The sequence below is a fragment of the Larus michahellis genome, chromosome Z (assembly GCF_964199755.1).
Source record: "Larus michahellis chromosome Z, bLarMic1.1, whole genome shotgun sequence".
Taxonomy (NCBI): Eukaryota; Metazoa; Chordata; class Aves; order Charadriiformes; family Laridae; genus Larus; species Larus michahellis.
This window is the reverse complement of record NC_133930.1, coordinates 40,640,667-40,661,241: the sequence shown is the minus strand read 5'-3', so window position 1 is coordinate 40,661,241 and position 20,575 is coordinate 40,640,667. Positions and strand designations below refer to the sequence as shown.

At 38.0% G+C, this 20,575-nt stretch overlaps 1 protein-coding gene across 4 annotated transcripts in view; it reads left to right on the top strand.

Moving 5' to 3' along the window:
• Window positions 1-20,575, top strand: part of PRUNE2 (prune homolog 2 with BCH domain) — a 145,307-nt gene that overhangs the window by 22,111 nt on the left and 102,621 nt on the right. For all 4 annotated transcript variants that reach the window (XM_074569594.1, XM_074569596.1, XM_074569595.1 and 1 more), the window contains exons 2-4: window positions 10,736-10,840; window positions 11,302-11,504; window positions 12,844-13,007. In XM_074569594.1, the coding sequence (XP_074425695.1) occupies window positions 10,736-10,840; window positions 11,302-11,504; window positions 12,844-13,007 (472 nt within the window). The remainder of the gene's footprint in view (window positions 1-10,735; window positions 10,841-11,301; window positions 11,505-12,843; window positions 13,008-20,575) is intronic.

Sequence of the window (20,575 nt, the reverse complement as noted above, 5' to 3'; positions counted from 1 at the left end):
TTATGCTGAAACATACTTGGTGACCTAAGAGCAATTTGGAAAGGTCTGTGGAGGCTGCTTGCCATCACAAGAAGAGAAATGTACCTCGGAATGTGGAATGCAGAAAAGGCAAAATACATGATGTGTCAAATATTATTGGCTTCTGAAGTAATGTACTGGCATTAGCTGATGAAATGGAATGCAGGATCAGCCCTTAAACATCAGCACTACATTGATACACCACTTCGTCTCTGGCAGAAGACAGCCAATCCAAAAGAGAACATGATTGACTGGGAAGACCCCAGTCATCTCAGCGTGTGTGAAGGTCTGGGTTCAACAATACTGACGTAGGTGTTGGGTTATGCCTTTTTGATTGTGCTGGAGGGGAGTGTGTGTTGTCATGGTGGAGAACAGCTGAATTGGATTTCTTGTGGAGACAAATTGACCAAGGGGGTTTCAGACAGCTCCAAAAAGGGCTCAATGGCTTATTGTATTAATGACCTGTTTGGATTTCATGAGCAGACTCGAAACTCAGACACAGCCCAGATGATCAGAGAAAGAGGATCACTCCATACACGAAGATTTCTGATGTATGGATTACAACCTTTGCATATGGATTCAAGAGGCACCACATCCTTTCTGTCCCTGGCCTGAACCCAGCTTAACTTACTGAATAAATAACTTCCAAATTTCCACTGTTTTAATGTCACCCATGTAAAATAGATTATTAGACATTAAAGCAGCACAAGTTCTAAGTTTATTAGTGACTAGACATACGCTGTAAGGTATATGAATGTTAAAAGTAATACAAGAATGTGATTATGCATTTTCTCTTGCTCAGATGCAATACATATATCGCTCTGATATTAGTTTTACGGTGAGGGCAATTCAGGGATCTAAACAGTATAGACACAACCAATTGCTGTATGAATAAAAAAGCAATGCCTTCTCATAATGGAGCATATGTTTCTATTCTCATAGCATCCCAAATAAAAAAATAGTTTGTTTTTGTAAAATCAAGTTTCATTCTGAGTGTTCGTTTCTTAGTGTGCTGTGATTTCACTAACAAGCACAGTGTTACAAGGTAATTTTTAGTCTGTGCTCAGCTTCTGCAGCAAATCAACACAACATCTATCTCTCACAAAGACACTTGGACTTAAACATGTTACAATAATAGAATTCCCTCATGGAAGAAGAAGCTGCCAATAATAAAAAAGGGCTTTGGGGAAAATTCTTTTGGGGAATGGTGTTTGCAGCAGGCATAAAGGACAGTAGAGGGGTACTTGTTAATTGGTTTCTGATTTTCAGTGTGGAAAAAGAAATAATGACTAAAATAATACTAACGTAAAAAAAAAACCAAACCAAAACAAAAAACAACGCTGCATCTCTTCTGAGGCAATCTTACCAGAGAAAGGGGGAAAAGCATAAAACGTTTTAGAATTATAGTATGAAAAAACCCTGGTGAACAAGAAAGGCAAAATTGAAAGTGACTTTGGCCTCCTGATCATCTCGTCTAGCTATGATTTTCTGTCTCAACTGAAGGTGTGTAAAAAATACATTTTAGGGTAAGTCACTGATGGGAAAATGGTGCCTATGATTTTATTGTTAGCATGGACTACTTTTTTGTCTTGAATCACTTAAAATAGAGTTCATGATGAAGAGGAGACAGAATTTTACACATAAGATCTGAAACAAAATGAAAATGTGAAAATGTAGCTATGCATAACATTTGTATTTGTGTGCAGTATAGTCACAAATATTATCTATAGCACAGTGATAAAAAATTAGAAGAAACATTGAGATTGCAAGATGATACAAATAAAAAAAAAAAGGAAAGAACAGAGTGAAACCTGCTTATATATTGTCCATATAAACACAGAGAATTCAGTCTCATTATATGATCACTAATGGTATTTCTACTGGGCTGTTGGCTCACTTCTGGGTTTGGTCTCCTGTTCAACTTGGTGCCTATCTCCTAAGGGCTACATTCACTTAAGAAACATGAAGCTCAACTCCAAAGGCTGCTGTAGAGCACAGTGTTGGTAAAGTCTTGGTAAATTTATTTTCAGTTGCAAAGTTCCTTCCACTGTTTTGGAGAAGAAGCTAAAGTTCTTAAACACTCTAAGGTCAGATGTTAAGTCTGTGACAAAGGTAGGTAAGTGAACTGTATTATTGGAGTTGAATTCCCTTGCCTTCACCAAAAAAAATCGCCTTTTTTTCTTGAGTACACTTTCTCTTTGCTCTTTGTAATTCATTTAACTTCTGCAGTGTGTGATGTAGGGGATTATTGGTACCAGTTGTTTCCTGAGACACCACAGAACCGATACAATTAATATAACAGGGGCACTCTGCTCCTCAGTTAAATGTGCTCCCTACTTTTAACTTATTTGGTTTTAACATCTCAGGGGGCACCTCGATCCTGTAGTAAGCCAAACAATTCCTAAAGGAGATAAATACTATCAAGTCCTGTAAACTGATAGGCACCCCAGTCTCACCTTTACATGTTAAGTGGCAAGTGGGGAAGGAGTTGTATAACTTGAGCTGAAGATTCAAAGACATGCTGTGACTGGCTTCAGACACTAAAGATAACCTGGAATAGGAATATAACTTGCTCTTTTGCAGAGCTGAAATGCTGTATTGCTGGTACTCATTTATTAGGTGAGAGCATCAATTTTCATAGAACCCATTAATTTGAACAACAAATGAGTTAATGCAACATAAAAGGAAGAGGGGAACTTTGATTTTTACTTTAGTAACTTCTATGATAGAGAATCCTATTGACAGGCTGTTGAAGTACTGCTGATTCACGCTTAAGTAATCATTCTGCTGGGAACATCTTCCTTTTTTAGCCGTACAAGAGTATATCCTGTTTTGTCTTGGCAGGAAGAGCAATGTGCTATCTTTACTGAGCCTAAGGTCATTTAAATAAGTTTTTCCCCTCCTCACTTTGTTGATCTTGTATCATAAAAACTTAGATTTCTTTAATTCCCTAAGACAAAGAATATTTAATGTCTGTCCAACTTAATGGAAGTTTTACCTTGATGTAACAGCAAAATTGGTATCAGAACATGTGGTGCCAAAGTCATGCTTCCAAAACGTGGGCCTGTGTGTGTACCCTATGTATGACCCAGTTTAAAAACCCAAACTACTGGGTATACCATATACTTATACCCTATGATCCAGTAGAAGTGGTGTCTCAAAAGTTGGCCCTAAAGGCAAAAATTTGGTGAAGCAAGAGAGTGTGAACATGTAAAGCTTATAAAACATGGTGGTAAATCAACACCAAACCAATTGATGGAATAAGTCTAATTTTAAAAGGAGCCAACAAGATTTTGATTGATGTTTTTAATTCTGTGGTGCTTCTTTGGCTATCTAAATGGCATCTCTGCATTATTTGACTACTCCAACTATTCTTTTTCATATGAAAATTGCATGTAGAAATCATTGTTCAATTTTATTTTTCTCAATGTAAATAAATGTGTGTGATAAGTTAGAGAGAAGGTGTTTCAAGAACAGGCAGAGCAGTCTTGCCTGCAGTTATATTCTGTAAAATTAATTAAAAAAGAATAGATAGTAGATGTTTGCAGTTGATAGAAATTCTTTTTTGAACAGTGTGAAGTTTGTCTATTTGCAGAAAGCAGGACAAAGGGCAATGGCTTTAAACTAGAGCAGGGTAGGTTTAGATTAGACATTAGGAAGAAGTTCTTTACAATGAAGGTGGTGAGACACTGGAACAGGTTGCCCAGAGAGGTGGTGGAGGCCCCATCGCTGGAGACATTCAAGGCCAGGCTGGATGAGGCTCTGAGCAACCTGATCTAGTTGAAGATGTCCCTGCTTACTGCAGAGGGGTTGGACTGGATGACCTTTAAAGGTCCCTTCCAACCCAACACATTCTATGATTCTATGCCAAATCAGAGCCTGTTGGTGATGCAGAAATATTGAATTGAATTCTCAGCAGCAAGAGCTGACCATGCCAATTCTTGATTAGAAATGACTGGAAAAGAGAGCTCCTGTCTTGTGGAAATTCCAGGAACAGTCTGGGGACAGGACTTTGTTGTCTGGCTGAAATGCCAGATAATGAACCTGCCTTATTTCCATTACTAATTTTGAAAGATCAACATACTTCTATGAAACAGTGTGATTTTGGGAAATGGAATTTTTAAATAAAACTCTCTTTAGCAAGCTCTTGACTCTTAAATATTGCTTTTAAAGTATTAGCTTCAGAGGACCAATAATGCTTGTCCAACAAGTCTATGTTCAACCTTCTGTGGGAAGTGCAGTCACCATCAGAGAGGGGAGTGCAGGTAAGACTGGGTAAAATATGTGTAGCAGTTAGGCCTCAGGTAAGTTCTATATGCGTGACAACTAAGGTGCTAAGACCTTCTCCTAGTCTTTGTTACAGACTAGTCATAGTCTTTTGTCATCATTCAACACAAAATATCAGATGGTATTTTATACCTATCCAAACATTTCTGAGGGCGGCATTGAATTTTTATGACTAGTGGGATTGATGTTTGCTGTAAAACCTTTTTTTTTAGATCCGTAAGTAAAGCAATATTGTACAATATAGATCCAACGGGTAGTGATAAAAATATGGCATGCTTGAAATTTTCTCTATTAAATTATGTTCCTTAGGGAAGAATCCACTATGTAACCATGTCTTTTACAAATATTACAGTAAACCAGAATGTATATTACATACTGTACATGATAAATATGATACTGCAGGGGCAGAGAACTATAATAGTTTTTTGTCTGTCCTCAAAAATAAGAGAAAGCAAAGATTTATCAGGATGAGAGACCATCTTTTTTTTTTTTTCCAGGCCAGTATAAAGCTTTCTTGTGAAAAGACTTATGAAATATTAAGTTAACTTGAACTTTGCATGAAATATTAAATTAACTTTGCCTTGGCTTAAAGCCATTTCTTTGACAACGGAGAAAGATAATCAACTTAAAAGCACTGAGGCCTATGGAAGTATAATGCTGCCTGATACTGTAAGGCAAATGCAGGATGTACTCCAAAATGACTACTCAATAAATTGTACCTCTGGGTTGGAGGTACATTTCCAAAGCTACTGAGTAGGTACAAAAATCCTCTCTTATGTAAGTAAATAACTTACTTAAAATCTCAGTTGCAATATTTATTACTATCTTGTCCTTGGTCCAGGTAGTTAGGCTTTTTCCCCGTGCATCTCCAGGAAAGCTAAGTATGTCTGTGCAGCCATGCTCCCTTATAAGCACTTCAGCCACAAGGTTGGAAAAGCTTTCAGCGTTGCATCAGGCACAATGTTATTATGTGACTCTTCAGCTTCTTCTTTATTAATATGCTTCTGTTGAGCCATATAGCTCATTCCTTCAAAGAATTGGTTTCCTTGACAAGTATTGTCTCATCCCATGCAGCAAAATGCAGTGGTTTCGTTGCAGTTGAAGGACAGAAGATCCATTGAGATTTGAGGCAAAAAGAAAATAGTGTCTCAGAAAGCAAGGCTGTGTGTAGCTGTGTGTATGTATCTGTGTTTGTGTGTGGAGGGTGTGCATGAAGGAGGAGGAAAAGAACGAAAATTTTTTGCCTTGAGACAGTGAGAGTTTTGAAGGGGTTCCTGTTTATGCTAGAAAAAGTCTTCAGTGTTATCTTGGAATATCATTTCATCTTACATATTAACAGAGGAAAAAAGGAAGAGGCAATGTGATTTTTTGAGTGGGATATTGTAGTAGTATGTCCTAGCCAAATTTTTGCAAACCTGATTGTCAATATATGCAGTATGTTTGAATGAATCAGCTGTTTGATGCATTTAAGAGTCTGTAAAAGGTATTTTTGACTACAGTTGCATAAAGATAAAAGTTGCCATACTAATCCTTTTATGTGATTAAAGACAACAAAACTGAGCAGATATGAGAGTTTCTTCTCTGTATGTATCAGAAGAGATCTCTTACTAGATTGCAGAAGTAGCTTAATGTTTATAAATCTCTTTTTTTGAGCATGATAAATGAATGTTGATCTGTGCAGGTCTGAACTGAATTGAGTTATCCTGACTGATGCTATCTGAGAATGACATATCATTTCTTTAACTCATTTATCAGAGGCATCCAGTGTTTATACATTTTACAATTCACCTTTAATCTAGCTAAACAGCCCCATCAGCACTAAAAGAGATCAGTGCTCTCTTATGTAGTTTAATTTCTGAGTTCCGGTTTCATCATCAACTTCTTAAGTTTTTTAATTCTTAGAGATATTGAGGGTTCATGGTTCCTCTCAGGTTTAGCTGTGGTAGCTGCAGGAGTTAATTACGTTTTAGTCCCATTGCAGCTAAGCCTCACAGAGTTTATGGATCTAAAGCTTTGTGGGTTTCTCTGCTGGGGCCTTTGCTTGGAAAGACCTGGAAGAGGAAGCCTCACATCCATGTGCCTGCTTTTGTCCTAGCTGGCTGATTAGAAAGCAGTAGACTAGTTGTGTCTGAGATGATGGACGAGGAAGCAGTCTCAGACCTGGAAGATAAAGAGTAAGCTTGGATGGCCCTGGGAAGGCATACTTCAGGGTTGCTTTTATGGAGAGTATACTGTTTGGAAGGTTATTATTAATAAGTAATAGTAAGATACCAGAAAGCCATTCAGGGAGCTACACGTGAGGAGAGGAAATGCTGGTGAAATCATATATCTTGTACCTGCAAGAGGGGAAGGAGAAGAGAACAAATTTTCGCGTAGGGAATCGAACAGCAGAGATCAGGAAAGCTGAAAAAAAAGATATCACTGGTCTTTAAAACAGCATGTGAGGACTGTCAGTGGCAGGTGTATCTTGTGCCTTGATCTTCCAGGAAAAATACATAAGAAATCAGGTCACAACAAGAGACAGTAGCTTATGCTGGTTTCATGTTGGTTTCTGAACCATGACAGCTATAGAACCTGAGGAGGCAGTTCCCCAGCCGCAGAACAGGTGGTACCAATGTAACAGAGGAAACTTTCCACATGTCTGGCAAAGCTGAAGATGTCACCGGAGCTAGAGAATGCCATTTCTTTTATATGCTCTTTGAAAACCATTATGTGATATGATAATTGAGAGGGATACTGTACCTTTGTTCCAAATACACAAAAAAGGCAGCATGTCACAGGGAACACTTGTTTTGTGCAGTGTTCTGTTTACATTATGGATAAGTTTGGATTTAAGCCCTGGGAGATGAAAACAAAGGTTGTTTTGAGGGTTCCGTTGATCTTAAAATAACATTTTAATCAATATGAAAATTTTTTTGTAACAATTTATTCTGTTATTCCTCTTAACTTCAGATCTATTGGTACCATCCTTCTTGCTGTCTTTTGGTTGCTTTAAAAGTTGGAGTAAGCAACATTGTGGCTATAGACTACAAGATCTGGTTGTTCCTGAAGGAGTATCTCATGATTTTTATCCATGGATGGTGGTGTCTTTGTGCCAGTAATGATTATCAGAGGAAGCGATGTCATGCAGAAAGTACTGAGTTCTACAACTTCTAAGATACTACAAATCAGATTGAGGGTTAAAAATGTTGCTTTCATAGTCCCATGTTAGAATTGGTAGGCGGCACCCATTTGTGCTAAGACTAATGTTTGCAGCTCTCAGGCCGTAGCTCCTGATCTATGGTTTGGTGTTACATCCGTGTGCTCAGGGGAGTTGCTGCTTAGCCTGATGGTTTTAATCTTCCTGTTAACTTTGCCTGTAATGGGACAGCACATACTATGTGGATGCAAATACTAGGATGGGACTTGCAACTGTGGCTGGCGCAGATTGTCTGCAAGCCTGATCTATTTCTTCCTATATAAAATTTATGCTGTTTTCTAGATATGTATCATAGAATCATAGAATATGTTTAGCTGGAAGGGACCCATAGGGTTCATTGAATGCAGCTTGTCTTTGGGAGAATGCATTACTTGTGCGAATAAGAATATTTGTTCAGAAAATGGAGGATTTCATTCAGGAAAGTAATAACAAACATCTTCTTGTGCTTTCTAGTACTAATTAGGAGTGGTATTTTAGGTTGTTTTTGTTATGTTTTACTTGCTTTACAATTTTCCAGAACTACAGGAAGAATCAACTGTCCAAAAGTATTCCACATTCTTAATACATATGTCTACCTATTTATTTTATTAGTAATAATTAGTTTCATAAAAAATTACTTGGTATTGGAAGGCTTTAACGCTTCTTTAAATAAAGAAAATTCTTCAGACTTGTAAAACAAGATGTGGACTATCACTTTTTTCTCATCAGTGTGTCATACATCATCAGAATGTGAAGTACAGACTTTCTTTGCTGTTGGTTCTGGCCAGTTTTTGCCTTGGAATCTGTGAAATAGATGCTTGAATTACTTACCAAGAGGGCTTACAGGTTGACTTTGTATTTTAACATTAGTAGAAAAGCTGTCATATTTTATTAGAAAAAACCCATAGCAAAAACAGTTTACCAAAGGTCACCAAAGAGAGACCAGGGAGTGAAGTGGCATTGTTGTGTGCAAATGAACTGATCCTTACTCAAGGAGAGGCAGAGTGATTAAAATAATAAATTGTAGTGGACGAAACAGAAATATATCCTCTCTGGAGTGACCAGAGAAAGGCAGTGTGCAACAGAAACCTCTGAACATCTTTAGAAATTTGTTTTCATTCCCTTTCCTTTGGGAAAGAGTTGGCAGTAGCTAGTAGGTTACCTTGACTGCATGTTTATCTTAGGCAGAAATATTCTGGAAGAAACCAGCAGTTGTTTGGAGGGATAGTATGTTTACAGCGTGACCAAGAAATACACCCTCTCCCTGTTAGTCTGCTTACTGTCCTATTAAAAACTTAGTTTACTAAGCTCCATCCCAGAGTTCTTGTTAAGCTCTTGAGAACAGTCCAGGGAGATGGCCTGTCCTTCCACAGTGTGTTCTGGTTCATATGCGTTGATGAAAGTCTGGTGTGCTGGAGTTAAAAAAGATCAGTCCTCAGATGGCTAGCTGACCTGTTTGGATTACGAAGAGATGGTCTCCAGAGCTTTCTTGCTCCACTGTGTTCTCTTTGTGTTCTGCTCTTTATAGCCATGCTTTTCTCATTTCTTCAGAAGTCAAGTGTAGGGTTCAGAAACAAAATGTCTTAATTTTTCAAAAGAAAACACTCACGTACCTGTTGGCATGAATAGGTCTGACATTCACCATAGAAATTCAGATGACTTTTGAGGATCCTTGCTCTATGTGGGATAGATTTTGTGGAATATGATCAACAGTAATCAAATGGTTTTATAGGTACAAAATACGTAGCAGCATCAGATGGCTTGAATTTTTTTGTATTGCTGTTTGCACTGAATTCCTAGAGGTGGGTGACTTTGTAGATTTAATAATCAATTTATCAGTTCATTCAGTTTCCTCATTTTTCAGGGTTGAGTGATTTGCTATGCAGTTATGATGTACCTAAAGAAAAAGACTTCTATACGCTGAATAATACTGAAAAAGGATCAGCTCATGAACTTTATTTTCATTCCTTGGGGTGGCTGATCAATCAGAAATGCATGTTACAGAAGAACAATGTGACAAAAAATATACTGAAAAGAGGAAAATGAAGACAGTTTATTGCTGCATTTAAGCCTGCAGCTTAAATGAACATAACTGTTCCAGACTTCGTACTTTTCAGAAAGCTGTGTGTCTTTCCAAGTACATAGGGAATGGAGAATAGGTGTCCTGGTTTTACTACCCAAAGGTATTTTGATGGCTGTGTTCCATATAAGGGAAAGAGAACTAAATTCCTTCCTTTTATCCAGATGGAGGTAAGATTAGACACAGAGAAAAAAGGTTGGTTTAAAAAAAAATTCACATTCATAATTATTGAGGATAGTATACTTCTTTTGAAAGATTAAGATTTTATTTTATATCTTATATCCAGAATCCTAATTCAAAGTAACTAAATGTACATCAGCCTGTATACGACAACAACAACAAAAATGGTTAATTGCATATATTTGGTTCTGTTACATCTACTTAGTGTCAGTCAGATATGTTTCTCAAATTAAGAAGCATAGCTCATTAAAAGAAAATAAACTGGAATGTTTCCATGCAGCTAGCTTGACATTAACGATGTGCAAAAGAGAAAAACGTCACCTTACATTTTGTTCGTGCAATTGTGAAGGCGGCAGGCACTTCCCTGCAATATTTTGCTTTCACACAGTTGGTCTGTCTTTTGTTTTCCTTGTGTTTGGAAGGCTTCTAATTTTATTAAATGCAGATCAGACTCAGTTCCCTTTGCAAGTGAGAACATCTGAAAGCTCTCAGTGCTTCACCAGGCGTGTTCAGCTTCTGAAGAGTCAGAGTGAAAGCCACTTACTTTGTCTAGTTACTGATTTCAGCCAAGAGAAGAAAAATGGGAAAAGTAAAATTACAACTTGATATATATAGTTTGCTATGTGTATTTCCATGCTCTTTAGGACTGCTTGTCTTGTTACATTTGTGAGGTGCTTTCAAAAGCTTTTTCCACATATACATGAAGCTGCTTGTCTGTTACTTTGCTGCTAGGGGCTGTCAGTTTAGATCTCGTTTGGGTTCCAAATGGGCGTCTCTTATGAAACCCAGATTTCTTGGCTTTCTTGGGTGCTGTGAAGTCAAGGAAACATGCCTGATCTCACAATAAGTGCATTCCTTCATCCAGTGGGGAAAATCACCACAACTGAGGGCAATGCCTGATATTTAACTTGTCTTTTGAAGAGTCTTTGTGATGGGGCTTTATTTTTTCTCACCGTTGTCACTCATTGCAATTGTCTTCTAATGTGTTATAGAACAGGAGCAAACGCCTGGAGAAAGTCCATGTCGTTCTTGGGAATAAATCCTGTGACTTGGATTCACTCATTTCTACTCTGGCCTATGCCTACTTTCTAGACAAGGTAATGGAAAAACAGTCTTAACTCATTTGTTCCAGGTTGTTACAGGCATCTTATTAAGTCAATTAAAACATACTATAAAAACGTTATTCTGGACAATGACTTTGTCATAATCAGCAGTGAGGTTTTTAAATAGAAACAATATACATTTATTTTTATACAAAAAGCAATGAGTGGGTATAAGCTGGCTTATTCAATAGCAGTAGAAAAATCAACCCTGTACATGATTCTTTCTCCTTCTTAGTTTCCCAGTGATTCTGTAGTGATTCTGATCCCAGCAAACAGAAACAGAAGAACAAGAAAAAAAGGAAAAGATGTTTTTAAAAAAATTAAGTAAAAGGTGGGGCAGGGGAACAAACAGAAAACTCGGACTGTTTCTAATTGCTCATTCTGTTAAAACATCTTCCTAATAAAAAACAGATCTTACTATATGCCTCTCTGACAGATGCACACCTATGTTACAGGTCAGTCCTCCTGATGTTCTTTGCTTACCCGTGTTGAACATACCAAGAAGAGATTTTAGCTACCTCACAGAGACAAGATTTATATTGGAGGAGCTGAATATCCCGGAGTCATTCCATATCTTCCGAGATGAAATCAATTTGCACCAGCTGAATGCTGAAGGGAAATTGTCTTTAACACTTGTAAACAGCAACATGCTGACAAGGTATTGTATTGTATGTACAACAAGATGGCTTATGCGTATGCGGGTTTGAGCTGTTTTAAAAATTGTATTTTACATTTTTTCTGCATTAATATTGGTATTTCTATGTTAACACAACCAAAAAAAAAAAAGGAAATTAAAATATATTTTGTCTCCCATTATGTCCATTAAATGTAACAAACTAAATAGTCGTCTTTCTGTCACTTTTAATGGAACTCCCTTTTTTAAGGACCTTGTATTTTTACACAACTTAGATTAGATATTTTTAATTTAATTTAAATAGTCTGGAAGCTTCCTGTGACCAGTAAATAAGAGATCAGATTCTTTTCCTGCTGCTTAGTTAGCTTTTGCTAAAGGCATTAAGACTCTTACATTGATGTGGAGATGGCCAGCACACTTGCGTATGTACCGTTAAGATGGCTGCTAGATTATTGCAGTCCATACAAACTACAGCATTTGTCTCCAGATGTTCTCAGTGCCAGAGTCTTGGAGTTGCTCTGTGGAAGACCGTAGTCCATATACCCATCCCTAAGGGGGAATATTTACAAGCCTATAGTGAGTCTTTTATCGGAAGCCTCCTTATAATGGTCTGCCTGTCTTGCCCACGATCAAGGATGCTGTTTACTTCCAACTCTCTTTAGAAATTAATTTTAAATAGTTGTGCTATGGCCCCATCCCACACTGGAGCATTTGTAGATTAGAATAAATATAGGGAAAATCTAAAATGAGACATGCATAAATTTTATAAGTATTCATTCTTTAACAGCAGTCAGATCAGTACGTCATTCAGTTTTTCAAAGAAAAATTATGAATAAGATTTGCTTTTTGTTTATTACTATCCTTTCCTGTGTTTCTCCCTTCTAAAGAATTATGATTAGCATTTTAGATTATTAAATATAGTTTGGCTTTGTTATTGCTATTTGAAGCAGAAACTTGAAGTGTCTAAATTAAAAAAAAAAAAAAGGAACTTTTGTAAGTTTTCAAAATGTTCAATGGGGAAGATCCAAAATCTCCCTCATAGAAAGAGTGGTATTTTCAGTACATGTAGAAATATTTTTCTCAAATTATTAATTATAAAGATTTTGATAATGGAAATGTAAACATTTAAGTCTTAGTACTTAGTGATGTATCAAGCAATGAAACCACTGTGAACACTTCATTAAAAAAATTATGGTTTTAGGACTTCATTGTGACTTTATTTAGCTTTATAGCAGACTTCAAGTAGCAGTAACAACAGTGTTATAGTCCAGAATTTAAAAAAAAAATATTTTTGCACTGTTTCACTGTGTTGTCTAAGCATCTAGAAAGAAAAATATATATAATTTTTAAATTTGCTTGATAGTGAGGATAAAAGTTTGGAATCAGCTGTTGTCAAAGTCATCAATCCAGATGAGCAATGTGACGGCAGCCTGGAGTTACAAGCGTCTTCTTCCTCTTTAGTAGTAAAAGAGATTCTTCAAGAGGCACCAGAGTTAATCACTCAGCAACTGGCTTATCTCCTCAGAGGTGAGAGATTACTCTTTATATTAAATACTGAAAGGTTTAATGGAGTGTTTCTGAATCTGCTCATGCAGAAAGAGTGTGATCCATTCTTTGGTTAACAATCCCTTTAAAGACCACGGGAAGCTTCATAAAAGAAGCAGGGAGTAAAGAGTTTGTTAAAGAGTAACATTATATTGAATATTAAAAATGTGCATTTAAAAATAGGCATGAGAGGTCTTTGCTGTATCACTAGACAAGAATATTAAATGGAGCTGTCGACACACCAGCTGGGTAGCTGGAAAAGCTGTGCAGTTCGTCGATTCAAGGGGATGTGCAGTGCTGCCAGTTTGGCTCTGCCTGCCTGTGGACAACAATATGGATTGGAATCTAATATTTACATCTTAAAGCTTCTCCTGATGGCGGTACCTTTTTATAGAATGGTGTTTTGATGGCATGTTGCGAAACTTTTTGTGTCTAAAAACACTGTAACAAAGTCTTCATTGCACTCGTCTTTTCTTTTGTATTATATGTCCAGTAGGGTATAAAGGGTGGGGTTTGTGTGGTTTTACCCCAGCCGGCAACCAGGACCACGCAGCTGCTCGCTTATTCTGCCCTGGTGGTATGAGGGAGAGAATCAGAAGAGTGAAAGTGACAAAAATCGTGGGTTGAAATAAAGACAGTTTAATTGGTAAAGCAAAGCCATGCACTCAAGCAAAGCAAAACAAGGAATTCATTCGCTGCTTCCCATGGGCAGGCAGGTGTTCAGCCATCTCCAGGAAAGCAGGGCTCCATCACACATAACGGTTACTTGGGAAGACAAACATCATCACCCTGAAGGTCCCCATCTTCCGTCTTTTTCCCCCAGCTTTACGTACAGAGCATGACGTCACATGGTATGGAATAGCCCTTTGGTCAGTTGGGGTCAGCTGTCTGGGCTGCATCTCCTCACAGCTTTTTGTACACCCCCAGCCCACTCACTGGTGGGACGGTATGAGGAGCAGAAAGGCCTTGAGGGCTTAGCAGTAACTGAAAACATTAGTGCGTTATCAACTCCAAAACATAGCACCATGTGAGCTGCGAGCAAGAAGGTCAACTTTGTCCCAGCCAAAACCATGACAGGCTTCAACAGTCAGAAGTATTTTCATTTCTGTCTTCATAGTTCATTGTTTATACTAGTTTCCTCAGTTTATTTGTTGCAGCAGAACTCTTCAGTTGGAACTGTTAAATGCCCTTTAAAGAAATTAATGCGGACATGTTTAATGAGGATTATGAAAACTTGCCTTCATTTAGATTTCAGAAGCTACTGGAGTCTTGGCTTGTCATTGTATTCACCATTGCGATAACTAATGTAATGAACAGGTTATGAGAAATTACTAATGCTAATTTTTATTTTTTCAATATTCCCATAGAAGAACCATTAACAATGACACAGCATTTAGCATGCTCCTTTATTGTCTTACCATGCTAATAAGCTCCAGTAAACCTGCCATGAAATATTTTTGTAAGCTCCAAATTTCTGTTGAGTAGCTATCCAGGCATCTAGGCAAATGACCAAGCATAATAATTGCTTTTGGAGGGAGAATCAAAAAAGGCTTTTGGGGATCTCTCAAGATACCTGTTTGGTGATGGAAAGAGTCAGGAGGCAGTGCTCTGAATAATGAACAAGAACATGTTCAAGTACTATACATGGTTCTAAGTGCCTGCATGTTTTGGCTCTCTAGTCTGTATCCAAATTATAAAATAAAATGCTTTTATTAGAGAAATATTGAAAGTGTTTGCATCAGAGATAGCAATTCTAGTTTTGAGGGACATAGTAGCTAAAACTTTTTTATAAATTACTAACTTCATTTTAATTATGTGTTTAATTATGTATCCACATGTTTGAGAAACTTAGTGGATATAGGAGTCCCTTCATACCTTCTTTTGTATGGTATGAGAAGTGATTGACAAAACCTAAACTAAAAACCACAGCTGCATTTGTGACTTCATGCTTTTCTACTTCTCCCAGCAGCGCAGTTTGTACATATACAAGGCTAAGGAATACGGTGAGTTCTCTTGTCCATCTTAAAATAGAAAACATTTTCAGTACTTAAGAACCTTCCGTTGCGAATTCAGAAAAGTCAGTGAATCCAATTACTGGTTTTCATAAGATACAAAAAACCCCAATCCTAGATATAAACGTATGTAGGTGGCAGATCAAACTACAGGCAGTCTGAAAATAAAATATCAAATAGAATCTACCCAAGTCAAGCTTTTGTATTTTTCTGTATCTATTATGGCCTTTTGACATTGCCCATGAAGTATAGCTTTTGAAATTCATCTCACTGTTGAGCATAGGAAATAAAGGGACCGCATACCGTGGTCTGGAAGGAGGGCTGGCTCCTTCATTCCCCCTAGCAGTGGATGCGTGTGTAGAGGCTTGCAGGATGGCCCCTCTCTCTGGTGGCACTCCACAGGCATAGAGCCAATGAAAAGGTCCCAGTGGGTTTTCCCCACTGCTACGTTACTTTCAGTGTAAATCTGTATATTGTTAGTATGTATAAATTTTGGAGGAAGTTCAGAACAGAAGGCCAAAGTGGAAGTCAAAGTGCTAAGCATTAGGATTTTATTTTCATAAAACATCTGAGAGATACTAACATCTGAGTCTCTGAGCTGGGAACTCATCTTTCATTTTCTGCCTTTCCAGTGAGTATTTTGCTAGAAGACTTGTAAGATAATACAAATATCTCATGTTTTAATAATTATCCCATAGTGGCTGACAGCTTCATTTGTTGTCTCTTTTTCAGACATCTTTTTTCTTTCAGTCTGTTAGCAATTTTTTAAATCTTAATAACAAAGGCAGATGTTTATAAGCTGCCATATTTGAACTTTGAACAAACTTAACCTGCTCTTCGGTGTTTAAAAAAGAAAAAAGTCAAGAGAAAAGACTTGTCCTGTGAAACTGAGCATTATTGATTTAGGCAGTTTAATATTTAAGCACTTTTTTTCATCTCAATGCTTTCCTGGTATCTTTGTCTGCTCTTCAGACATGCTATAAGTTAATTCTACCCTTGGGCTTTGAATAGAGCCTGCTTGGAGAGTCAGAGCATTTGTACAGCCATATTTGCCTTAAGTTAGAGCTTGTGCTGTTTCTGGATTTGTGCCAGAAGCAAACAATTATAGAACCTGCCAGAGTCTTGGGCCTGTATTATTTTATTTCCCCAGAGATGTTTACAAGGGGACTGTTGCCAAACTCAAGATCCATTAAACTGCTGAATCATTACATTTTCTGTTGCAGCCAGCTGGCAAGGATGTGATTCCAAGCACTCACTGTCAGGTACCTTGGGTCAGTGCACTCTCAAAAATGCCTCCTTATGTTTATTTGTATAAAGCCTTGAAGGATGCCACAAGGTGCAGACTGCAACATGTAAATAGAGACAGATTTACAGCAAGAGCATCAGCATTTTTTTTTTTATGTTAATCTGCTTTTGCTAGTTATAAGCGGCATAGTTGAGGTCTTTTCGTGCCCTGTTGGGGCAGTCTGACTTTCAGTAGAGAAGATAAGTTTGTTATTCTAGCCACCCAGACAAATCTTAAGAAATGCCCTTTTAAGGGCTTTGGGAATTATGCCAATTTTTTTGTTTTGTTCTGTCTTGTACGTTGATCAGATGATTCACATGTTCCCTAACGGATGCATCCTTAATATGTATGCCAGAAAGAAAGGAGCACTTTGAACTGCACCAAGTGCTGCACTTGTTTGGACTGATACTTTTGGATTTATGTATGGAAACAGTTTTCTTGGAGGCAATGCTTCCCTCCCCCACAAATTACATTTTATTCCAGCTTTGTGGCTTTCCTGCTAATTACTATGAAGACTGCTTGCTTGGGTCTGGTTTACAGTTTTGGTGTGTGGGGCTTTTTGGGGCTGGGGAGTGTTGAAGTATACTTTCCATGAGGGACTGTTGGTTTTCCCCTTTTCCCTGTCCTTTATTTTTCCAGGTCATGGAACAAAACCTCAACAGGAGAAATGCCTATATTTTCATTGTACTGTTTCTCTCAGCCATAAACTTATAATTCAGGAGATGCTTGTGCTGTTCTTAATGTTTTCCCAAAACGACTTCTGCCTTCATTAGATCATGTTTAATATTAATGCACAGCAATTGCTTTTGGCAAAACTAGTGCTCCACTTCCAAAATGCTTTGCAAAAAAGAATAAAATGCACATTTTTTTAAAAGTCCTAGCCTATTTTCTAGTGACCTCTCCTTTGGAAAAAAATATCTGTAATGTAGTGTGATGTACACAAGAAATAATATTGAATTTTGTATTACCAATTATATTTTTTTTCTGTGCTTGTCAGCAGACAGAGCAGCCTCCATTATGCTTTCAGAAACCCCGGGGGAGTTGCACCAGCACTCAGTAAAATCTGCAGGAGATTTCTGAGTCCTTGTATCTCTTTTACGGCAGGTACTTAAAAGAGAGCACATGACTAAATGGACTACTGACCTTTGGCCAAGCAAAAGCACCTTGAATGAACTGTTTTTATAAACTACCTGGAATCTTAACCTTCGCAGGGATGCTGGGGGATGCCTGGGAGAGAAGACGTCTGTGCTTTTCTTTCCTGCTGATAAGCATAGTATTAAAGAATGAAGGAAGAATAAATGTTGATCTTAGGGCTTGCTGACACCCTATTAACTTAAGAAACATACTTTCCTTGCTTTCATCCTAGTAGAAAAGTTAGTAGTTGCAAGCACTACAGTATTGCGGTAAGAAGTGGGAAAAATAGCCCTTTAAAAACCTTTCTAAGATGTCTGCCTGTGATGAGGCATTATTTCAGGCTGACTGCATTTCATTCTTGCATTCAGTGATAAATCCAAAAATTTCCGAGTTTGCTTTGGTCTTTGAAGATGTCACCCCTGATGAAAATGTGCGAAGGGGTTGACCCTGAGGTGAACTGAGCGGTGAAAGGCAAAGGCTTCCAATTAGGTGCTGCAGTACAGTGCATGTCTAAACACATTCTGATTTTACAACTTTACAGTAGTGTCTGTGTCATGACAAAGGTGAGATCAAGTCCAAGAAGGCCTTACCGTTGAAGAAACCAATAATTTGTCACACGTGTGAAAGCAAGAGACAGATGCATTCTGGTACCTGTAGAAATGCGTGGTAGGCTGCCATAGTGTGTCCTAGGTAATAATTCCATCCCTGTTGATTGGGGAATAGATATATAGTGTAAGAGTTGTCTTCCACCAATCCATGTGTCTAAGAGGATTAAACTAGTTTTATTGGCGTGAGCAATGCTGCTGCAACACTACAGTAGAACTGCTTTGGTGTGAAAGAAATCCATGTATTATTTTAGCAAACAGATGCTTATGATGAATTTTGGTGCTTCATTGCTGCTGTGGTTCAGGCAATTGTTAAAATTCCATCCAGATACTGACCTGGCTACTAGAACCTGTCTTTGTGTAACCACAGCTTTCTGCTGACAGTTCTCCTGTTTCCTGCAGTTGGGGAAATGTGAGACTCTTCCTCTTCTTCGTTCAGCTTCTTTCCTGTCTTGCTTCCCAATACACTTTTGCTTGGCTCTGGAAGGGCTGGGCTACATCAGGCTGGGACCTAGTCAGTTTAGTTTGGTGGCCCAGCCCTGAATTTTGCAATAGAAGCTGCCTGTGCTGGATGGGAACATCACCTGTTTGAAGCACTGAGATAGAAAAAAGGTTAATTAAATAGTCTGTTTCATTTTATTGTAGTAGTTTGGGAATTGTTTCTGTGAGAAACAGGAAAAAATAATTTTCCTGAAATTCTGAGACTCAGAAACTACCTTAATTTGACTGTTCTGTATGGTTGAGCTTTTATTATGTTTTAAGAAGGACGTAGTTTTGCATTTCTCATATAGTTTAGTTGAAATCCAGGACTAACTGGATAAAAACTATGGTGTGGTTATTGCTCAATTCAAAATCAATCCTGTAATTAGTCTGGAATAATTTGTGGTATATGGAGCTAAAATGAGTCAGAAGTTGCTGACCTGACATCAAACCCACTACATAGTAGTTATTTCTGCATAATTAGGCAGACAAGAAAGCTCACATCATGTTGACTTGAAAACTGTTGGGCTTGATTGGATATATAACTCACACCTCTCATTTTACTGCATTTTCCAGTATGTTTGTGTGAAGAGTTTCTCTTCTTGGTCTTCCCCAAATACTCTCCCCGTTGTGTGACAGACATGTTGTGTGTCTGAGGAGCTATGCAGATGGACAGACAGCCTAGTTCATCCCAGTGCTGCTGGGCGGCTGTACGTGGTCTGCTGCAGCCCGCCGCCATGATTGTAGGTAACTGCATGATGAATTTGAGCAGGCATTGTAGGTCCAGTACTTTCTGCTGGAGTCTCCATTTCCTTTCTGCGTCCATGAGCAATTTCCCTGTCTGCTCCTGGAGGAAGAAAAACAGGTTGCTGAAAAGGCAGGAGATTGCTGTTGCTGAAATAATTCGCGCAGCCTGGTCCCTGAGCTGCCGTTCATTCAGGTGCAGCTCTGGTGCTGACCAGGAGTGCGCTGTGGGCCGTCCGGCTCCTTCTGGTCGCTGCCCTTCCCAAGGTATGCACAAAAGTGTGTAGCACAGGCGCTGTTATCTCGTTAGAGGTGGGAACTACGCAGGGATGGTGTTAGATGGATTATCCTGGAGGCTCCTGATTGAGAAACTTCTTTCATATAAAAGGGACCAAAAAATAGGCCTTGCTAATATATATAGATATCTTGGGTGAGATATAAATGTCTATCTATATATCTATAGATATATATAGATATCTTGTGTGAGAGATATACACACACACACACACACACACACACACACACATATATATATATATATATACCTGTAGACATCTGAAATCTGCATGTTGTGGAGCCATGATATATAGTTACATAGTTAGATATATAGATATCTTGGGTGAGATAGATATATATATATACACACACACACACACATATATATATATACCTGTAGACATCTGAAATGTGATTGTTGTGGAGCCATGTTTTGTGTACCTAAATTTACAAATGTCAGTCTGGGTCAGTATACATGGTTTTCATGCAGTCTGTATTTCTTTAATATTTTTAATGCTATCAATGAGGAGCATTGTCAATGCAGGAGCATTGTCCTAAAGTGTTGGTAAAACTGACATAAAGCAAGAGACGTTGAGAATTAAAAGAATATTGGCAGTTACAATATCTGTAACAGAAACACAGAATGGAATTTCATATATGTGAATTTCCAGAAATGATTATCTGATGGGGAACAGCTTTTGGCTTGTTAAGCATTACTTGTTATTTAATCCACACAGGATCTGTCTAACAAGGAGGTGTGTACTCAGCGTGGCAACATTGTCTTGTGTTGCAAGTGCTTTATGAATTTTAAAGAAATGAATTTTAAAGAAATGCTTTCTGTTGTTTTATGTGATGACAGTGTAGGAGAAAAATGGATACATACTAGATGTTTTTGTCCCAGTTAGTCTAGTGAGATTGAGGGTGGTCGTGTACAAGTTTTTCTTGTCCTCTCTTGGCTCTGTGCTAAAGCCTAAACAATTTGGCTTACAGTAACTATCTCATACTATTGTACTG